At 34.8% G+C, this 8856-nt stretch overlaps 1 protein-coding gene across 1 annotated transcript; it reads right to left on the bottom strand.

Annotated features, from left to right (window-relative positions):
* Positions 1-5974: 5974 nt before the first annotated feature.
* Positions 5975-7080, bottom strand: LOC117573184 (ADP-ribosylation factor 2). The gene is made up of 4 exons (XM_034256168.2): positions 6895-7080; positions 6427-6689; positions 6227-6352; positions 5975-6162 (listed from the first exon to the last, which is right to left on the bottom strand). The coding sequence occupies exons 1-4, from the start codon at positions 6959-6961 to the stop codon at positions 6076-6078; spliced, it is 543 nt and encodes a 180-aa protein (XP_034112059.1). The 5' UTR covers positions 6962-7080; the 3' UTR covers positions 5975-6075.
* Positions 7081-8856: the final 1776 nt, after the last annotated feature.

Below are 8856 nucleotides of genomic sequence, written 5' to 3'. Positions count from 1 at the left end.
TGCGATTCATTTTTTTTTATTAATTGGGACTAAAGGCAGAATCATTAATATAATGAATCAAATGCATCTTTTGAAATATTTCCTGAATTCACTAGATCCTCAAATGCATCGTCGGAATCTGGTTTTCCTCACATTTTCGTGATATATGGACTAGAGATTTTTATACAAGATTGTACTTTCTCATCGTGCAAATAGGCTAAGTTTTAAAAAATGTCTCTACCTGTCCTAAACCGCTCATTAAAGTTAAAAAGAACGTTAGTTTTCAAATCAAGTAGCATTTTACAATATGCCAAGAAGACAACTCACATCAAAAAAAAAATATAATAAATAAAACCAACAAGTCGAGCACACTGTAAGATAGCCGTTACCCATATTTATTAAAAGAAAAACAGTTCGACCTAATTCTTAAAATTTATTCTTAAAAAATACTAAAATATATCGATGACCATAGAGTACATTTGACCTACAATCCTGTTGATCCACCGCAAAAAATAAGAAACGGTTAGTTTTGACTGAGGTGGCTCCAATGAAAAACAGGTGCCCAGAGTGTAAACAAACTTAAATCACTATTTTATTATGCCCTGTTTCCACAGACATTCAGTTTTTATACCCGCTACCCATAGGGCAGGAAATGTATGTAACAGGTAGAAGGAGGGACATCAGCTCTATAAAGTATATATATTCTTGATCAGCGTCAATACCCGAGATGATCTAGCCATGTTCGTACGTCCGTATGAAACACTGGATCTCAGAGACTATAAGAGATATTTTTTTTACAGCATTTTGACTCGCCCACTTCCGTCCTACAAATCGAATAACTAGCGCAATTTTAAAGTTAGAGCCACGATTCTTGGTACATATAATAATAACAGTATTTAGAATTTTTGAGTTTAGATGCAAACAGATAAACAATTTAGATTTTATTTAAGAAATACTTTTGTATGGGAAAAAACGTCTACTTAATATGGGTCCTAGTTGCTTTGGCTGACAATCTGGTATATTTTGTACTCTATAGTACATGTTGATATACCAAATATACAATTTTTTAATATTTTTGGTATATTATTTTGCCATATTTTGAAAATAATACCGAATGACGAGTGCTCGCAGAGCAGGCTTACACAGCAAAAAATTAAAAAGCAAAACAATGTCTAACGATAAATTTTGAGTGTGGCCGCTCAGATGCAAAACAGCTGCCACACCACGATAAAATTATTTAAGCACACACAAGAGGACTAAGAGAATTCCGAATGTTACCGAACATGAAATTGGCTAAAAGTTCCCACGCCAATACATAGCGTATTAATGTTACTGCCTCTCGCTTTGTCTGTGAGAACATGATCGCAGCGACATTTAAAGCTAGGACTACCGAACATGTTGACGAAATGTCTAATTATTTTAGATATTTGTCACGATTATTTTCAATTTTAGAATCTCGACTTTCGGCACGACAATAACAAGTCTTAATAATCACTAATGCGTTTGGATCAAGAAAAGTTAAAACTGTTTAAGGAACATTTTTTCGCATATCGCAAGGTCATATTTTTATACCCGCTACGCATAGGGTAGAAGGGTATTATAACTTTGTGCCGGCAGGAAATGTATGTAACTGGTAGAAGGAGGCATCTCCGACCTTATAAAGTATATATATTCTTGATCAGCGTCAACAGCCGAGACGATCTAGCCATGTCCGTCTGTCTGGCTGTCCGTCTGTGTGTCTGTCCGTCCGTCCGTATGAACACCTAGATCTCAGAGACTATAAGAGATAGAGCTATTATTTTTTTTCGACAACATTTGTTATGTTTGCACGCAGATCAAGTTTATTTCAAATTTTTACCACGCTCACTTCCGCCCCCGCAAATCAAAAAAATCGAATAACAAGCGTAATTTTAAAGCTAGAATTTTGGTATATACAATAATTACTGTAGTAGTTATGATTCCTGAAAATTTGGTTGCGATCAGATAAAAATTGTCGAAGTTATTAAAGAAATACTTTTGTATGGGCAAAAACGCCTACTTACTAGGGGTCTTAGTTGCTTTGGCTGACAATCTGGTATATTGTGCCGTCTATGGTATATTTTTAATGCGGTACTATTTCGATATATCACATATACCATTTGGTATATTTTTTAGTATTTTTGTAGTATATTTGGTATATTTGGAGAAATATACCCCAAAATATATTGCTTTTATTCAAAATGGGTAGCGGGTATCTCACAGTCGAGTACACTCGACTGTAGCTTTCTTACTTGTTTATTTTGACCTGGCCTTTTTTATCCGCTTTTTATTTTTGTGTAAAGTGCTGAAAAGTAATCCAAATTTAAATTATTTTTATATCGATAGCAGCACTTTTAAATGAATGCAACCCTGTTGCAATCGTAAATCTTGTATATCGATATACAGTGCTATCAGTTGTTACTTTTATTGTGAAATTTGTGCGGGAAAGATGCCAAAAGAAGTTTATAAACAAAAGTTCCGTGATTCATGGCTAAATCAGCCGGATCTGGTGCAGTGGATGTGTCGTGATCAAAAATGCAGAAGTTGAGCGTGTTTTTAGCCAAGCTAATTTGGTAAAAACCAAATTGCGCAACCGACTGCAAATAGAAACTTTAAATGCGATTTTATCGATCAGGTAAATATTTTAATACTCTTTTGTTTCACACATTTATTGAAATTGTTTTTTTCTTTTTTAGGTTTGGGCTACGCCGGAAAGGCGTATGTTGCCATGAATATGAAATTCCTTAGCAATAATTAAAAATGATTAGAAGCAACCAATCTACAAAAAATCAAAGTTTCGAAGTTTGCAATGATGACATTGACGATGTTCTGAACGAGTTGGCAACCGAAAAAAAGAGAGATATTACATAAAATATATGGAAAAAATATTTTGTCTTGTTTTTTGTTCTTTTTTTGAAATTTGTGTCCTTTTCTATCCTTAGATCACGTCTTCTTTCCCGTCCACCTTACCATAAGGTTTTAAAATTTTTTCTACAATTATGTTTTAAAATATTTTAATGTAATATGTTAAGGAAATGTTCTTTAAATGTATTGTAATAAATATATTTTTAGCAAATTCACATTTAAAAGTTGATTTGGAACTGCAAACTTAAATCACTCATTAGTTAGAGCCCTATATTAAGTTTTTACTCCACACCTTGATCATGATTAAAAAATCTCAAAAATCTTCCTCCAACTCTGAGGTATCCATCATATCCGCCTTTTTCGTCATTGCATGCCCATTTTCTTGAATGATCATATCAGAAGATTCAAAAAGAGCTATAACTTCTTTCGGTAGTCTTTTTTTATGGTTTAATAACAGTGGTTCATAAGAATCCAATGCTCTGTTGAACAGGTCTGGCATCGAATTTAAGCGTCTGTGTTTTCTTGCATGATAAAGCTTATAGCGTGTTTGTATAATTTATTACGCATTGCTGGCGAATTTTTGGCGAGAGCTAGAGGAAATACGCAGGATTCCATAATTTGGTGTACCAGTACCAATACATTGTGTAAAGTTGGAGACATTGGATACCACTCATAAGTCTTAACGTATAAATATTTAAGGTATATACTTGTCGGAGTCTGTTCTACCGAAGTCTGTTTACTCATTATCGCGAAGCGAGTTTCGATGCTTTCACAGGCGATTGCATGAGCACACTGCCCGCTCGATCCTTTTACTGCCTACGCCATAGCCATCGAACCACACTCAGCGACAGCGTCTCGTCGCCCCGCAATAAGGCAGATGTCAGAGTGCGCGCGAGAAGCGAAGCGAAGTGATGCGAGAAGCGATGAGCAAAGCGAGAAGATGTCAGAGTGAGAGCTTTGCGAGAGCGAGCTACATTGTTCTATTTTTCAGTTATTAATATGATGGGGATGGATTCGGACGAAGATTTTTTTGCTTCAAGTGCAACACTTAACTTTGTTAAAAAAAAAGTGGTATCCACCCGCTTAACTGCAGTAGAAACGAAAAAGGAGAGTTCAAAAATTTATATAATGACTTGAGAAACCACCCAGAAAAGTTTTTTAACTATTCAAGGATGTCTATTTCGACTTTTGACTATATATTAAATAAAATTAGTAGTCGGCTGGAGAAGCGTTGGCCAAATTTTGAAAATAAGCGGTAATTAAATCACAGAATGCAAGAAAACAATCGTACGCTCTGAGAGAGTTGAAGCGATAAAGCAGGTTGCAAACTGCTCTCTCACTTTGCTCTCGCTTTCTCGCTTGAACTCGCAACTCGCTTCGCTCTCACTCTGCCATCTTTCGAGTGATTGCATATAAAAAAGGTTGCAGTGGTTTATCGCTCGTTCTCGCTCGCACTCTGACATCAGCCTAACTGTACTTGTCAAAGCGACAAAATGCGGACAACCAACAAAGCGCATATAAAGAATGATAAAATCTAACATGCACACTCTTAATTAAGCAGTGTCAATGTGCCGACACGAGATGCTGCTTTACTCACTCTCCGACATACTTTAAGTTTTGATGGACATACCTTATACTCACAATATGTACTATAGCTATACAAATTCTAAAAAAAGAATTGTCAACGGCATACAACAACAGCGGCATTGAATATTCTGTTTCATTGACTAGTTCAAGCGCTAATCCATCAACCCTGATCCTGCTTCAGTGTTGCAATTTGCATATGAGTTCAAGCATTTAAGATCGGTCAATACATATTAAGGCATATCCTTATTTAATTGCCAAACTTTTTCCCATTAATAGAAGCGGTCAGAGTAAAAACTTTTTTTGTTAAGCACTGTTCCCAAATGAGCGAAATCGAATTTTTTCCGAAAATCCGTAAAAAAACGTCAAAGATTTGTTCCGCAGTTCCCAGTACAACATATATAATATTATAATTACTGTGCCAAATGTAGGCACAAACCTTGGTCCTGCTTCAGTATATGTTAAGGGTTTTCGACCAGGCTTTTTGCGTTGAACTTCATCTTTAGAAACTCAATTTTTAACGAGGATGCAAGTCATTGCGCATGCTTTTCTGTTGCATTTTGGCGACTTAGTGTTAATTAATACAAAAAGCTGTTTAAGCTTAAATTTTATTAAGATTTGGTGAACATCTTATTTAATTTTCATTGTTTCACAGCAGCTTGTTGGCGGTTGTGGTTACTACAAATATCAAGCAACGTTGAATGACATAACGTCAAAACAACTGCAACATTGATTATTGTAGAAAATCGGGAAAAATGTTATCCACTATTTGATTGTTAACAGTTTAGTTAATAACATTTAGTTTTAAAATTGCCTCGACTTACAAGTAACACTCCACAGAAACACAGATACATTTGTTAGCAGGGACCTAAAAACATACCAACAACACATAGAACGATTGGACACTATATTACATCGTCTAAACATTTAATGCAAATAATCCAGGTTTTTTGTATTGGTTATAATTTCAAGATAAAACTCACTTTTTTTTTAAGAGGACATATAATAGTAGCCTTTAAATTTTGACAAATAACAAATTACCAGCGAAGTCCAAAGATTAAAAAAAAAAAAAAGCTTTAGAGTTCTTTGACAATTCTAATTCAGAAAATAATGTCAATTTGGTAACATGGAACAAACAAAAAATTTGAAGATGCCAAAATATTGGACATTTACCGTTGCCCATTTTGTTTTCATTTTTTTTTTAATGTGAAAACGGGGTTCGATCAAAGTTTAAAAAACTGATTGGCTGTGGAAATGGGGCATTACGTGCATTTCTCGTCAACGTAGTTCCATATGTCCTTCTACCCTACGGGTGACGTTTATTTGCGTTTTGCTGCAGTTTAAACAAGTAATGAAATAGGAAACCCAGGAGCTGGAGTCGCAATTTAAGTCGGTTAATGAAATGAAGATACATTACGGGAAAGCTGGCTAGTAGATAGGTATAAGAGTGAACTGTGAATGCATTTGTATATTCATTAAATTAATTTAAATAATGTAGGTTAAAATAAATAGCTCATGGTTTAAAAAATTAATTTACACACATGTATTTATTTAAAATCTAATGATTATTTAATTTCTTATTTTTTTTCTTTGCGTTTGGTCGGATAACATTGACGTTTTGATAAATACTCATTTTTTGGCCAGTTCAGCTGATAGCCAATCAAGTCCCTCGTACAAGCCGTGACCCTGGGTAGCGCAAGTCGACTGAATAAACCACTGTATAATGAATATTAAACTTAATGTAAAAATACTGAAAAAATAAATGTTTCTTATGGCTTACATGTCGGTTTCTTAATTGATTTAAATGCAACTTGTCTGTTAACTCGGCAGCACTCATGGCATTCGGAAGATCTTGTTTGTTAGCAAAAACCAACAGCACAGCATCCCTCAACTCATCCTCTTGGAGCTTTAGCAAACAAAAATTAAAAATAAATTATTAAATTAGGTATTCAATTAATTTGTTATATAAAAAAGTTATACCATATTTTGAAGTTCTTTTTCAGCCTCATTGATTCGATCACGGTCATTAGAGTCGACAACAAAAATAAGCCCCTGTGTGTTTTGGAAGTAATGACGCCATAGCGGTCGAATTTTGTCTTGACCGCCAACATCCCACACCGTGAAACAAATATTTTTGTACTCGACGGTCTCCACGTTGAAACCGATAGTTGGAATTGTTGTTACAATTTCACCCAGCTTTAATTTGTAGAGTATGGTTGTTTTTCCAGCTGCATCCAGACCAACTATGCAAATAATTTAAAAACATTGTTTTCCACATTAACAAACTGCATTACATGGAGACTTACGTTTGAATGAATATGTATAATGTCTATGTATACAAATGTATGTGAAGTTATGAGTTGTAACTCCTATAAAAGAAGTTCTTGCTTGCTCACACACACACGATAATCGTGTACATATGTATATTAAATTTACATAGCAACCTACCCATTAGTATGCGCATTTGTTTTTTGCCAAAAAGCCGCGTCAGTAAACTTGATATTGTTAATCCCATTGCACTAAGTTTCCCTTAATCACAACTAGCTATTAAAACCTTACAAGACTCAGGAATACAACATAAACTTTGTCACCAAAAAATTGACGTGTTACACCTGCAGCTAAATGCCAATCGAATAATCGAATCGATAATACTGAAAATATCGATGTTTGTTTATATTAATCGCACAATTGAAATTAAATTTCCATAAGAGTTCTAGCATTTAAGATCGATTAATATATATAAAGGCATATCCTTATTTAATTGCCCAACTTTTCCCCATTAATGGGAGCGTTCAGAGAAAAAAACTTTTTAGTTAGATGCTGTTCCCTAATGAATGAAATCGAGTTTTTTCCGCACAACTCCATGTAAAAAAAAAAAAACAGTAAAAATATCTTCCGCAGTTCCCAGTACAAAATATATAAAATTGTCTATTCGACAAACACAAAATAGTCAACCCATTTCTTCACACTTATATCGGCAAAGCATATTTTCATTTATTTAATAAGAGAATGTGTAAATTTTTCTTTTTTACTTCAATCATGCGATTCTATGACGCAAGTGCTTACACCAAAGCTGCATCACGCGAACAGCTATTGAGGGCTAAAAAAGTAAATTTCTATGTTTTTTTTCGATTTTGATTACTTTTTTTTTATAAAGAATTGCACAACAATTCGAAATAATTTTGGGGCGCTAAAATTTGCAAGTGAAATAATCAGCTAATTTCCATCGATATCGCACTTTAGTCAATAAGTGTACCAAAATCTGAGCCAAAATAACGTCACAATTTCTGAATCATTGCTGCATGATCAACGATGCGGCTCAATTAGACGTCCCTCTCTCTACACAATCGCTTATGGAATGATGCCCGGAAAGCTGTTGAATGTATTCAAAATGTAATATTTAATTTACTAATATATTTTATAAATTCTGTCTGTAATTTTGGAAATTTATAAAGTACTCCAAAAGTGGGCGCGTTAGATACCGTCCATGATAGAACACAATATACCAAGGTCCATATACAACGCAGGAACTGACTTTAAAGTATTTTTTTCCGTTCAGGTCGAATGTTACGTTCGCCCCATGTGAAAACCCATAAGAAATAAGTCGGTTTTTCTACGTTCGCGAGCTACGTAGAAATAGCGAACACACTTTTTGGGAAATTACTCGATATTTTCTCGATGTGACAACGAAAAAGAGCTCACCACTAAACAAACAGCTGACTTTCAAGTGCGCCAAGGTATGAAAACAGAAAAATAAAAATTTTTTATAATTTAGATGAGCCAAAAAACTCGCAAGCCGTCAATATCGTGGAGTGGCATCCACGAGGCTTTGTTGTTCGAGCTATGGGAGGAGAAGTGTAGTGTGTTTTTTGGCCAATCCACGAATGCGCTCCACAAGGATGCCAAACTCCCGCCTATTAATTTGAATAAGAATATCGCGCTCCCAAAAACACCCATGCCGTTGCTAAAAAGTAAATGTATTTATGTAAATATTACATTGCTGCCAGCAATTCTACTTACATAGACCCAAACTTATGGCGATTTCTTTACTATTGGCAATGACCTATACCTTCTCCACTTCGTTAAAATCCTCATAAAAATCTTGCAATTTAAGAAAATTCTCCATTTTTGAAATGCGCGAGCTGTTTTTTGAATTGTTCGCCAACTCGTGTTTATATTTGAACAGCTGACATTTCGGAGCGGTCATATTGAGAAATTTACCGTTGCCATATTTTTCGTGCCATCGTGCCAATGAAAACCCCAAAACGGGATTTTGAAAAACGTAAAAAAACTGAGTGCAGTGGAAATAGGTTATAACACTGATGTTTCCTATGTTTTGAGTAAAGAAACCCTCGATACATCGACATTTCTGAAGGAGTAAAGAAAGTTTTTACCCGCGCTTTGAAAAGA

Source organism: Drosophila albomicans, chromosome 4 (genome assembly GCF_009650485.2).
Source record: "Drosophila albomicans strain 15112-1751.03 chromosome 4, ASM965048v2, whole genome shotgun sequence".
Lineage (NCBI taxonomy): Eukaryota > Metazoa > Arthropoda > Insecta > Diptera > Drosophilidae > Drosophila > Drosophila albomicans.
Note: the sequence above shows the minus strand (reverse complement) of the source record. Positions and strands in the feature narration are given on the sequence as shown.

Bases quoted from the DNA above. Each gene is read 5' to 3' on its own strand.
- LOC117573184 (XM_034256168.2), bottom strand. From the start codon at position 6,961: ATGGGATTAACAATATCAAGTTTACTGACGCGGCTTTTTGGCAAAAAA. The intron at 6,353-6,426 runs GTATAACTTTTT...TGTTTGCTAAAG, and splicing joins AAAAAGAACTTCAAAATATG to CTCCAAGAGGATGAGTTGAG. The intron at 6,163-6,226 runs GTAAGCCATAAG...TTCATTATACAG, and splicing joins ATCAATTAAGAAACCGACAT to TGGTTTATTCAGTCGACTTG.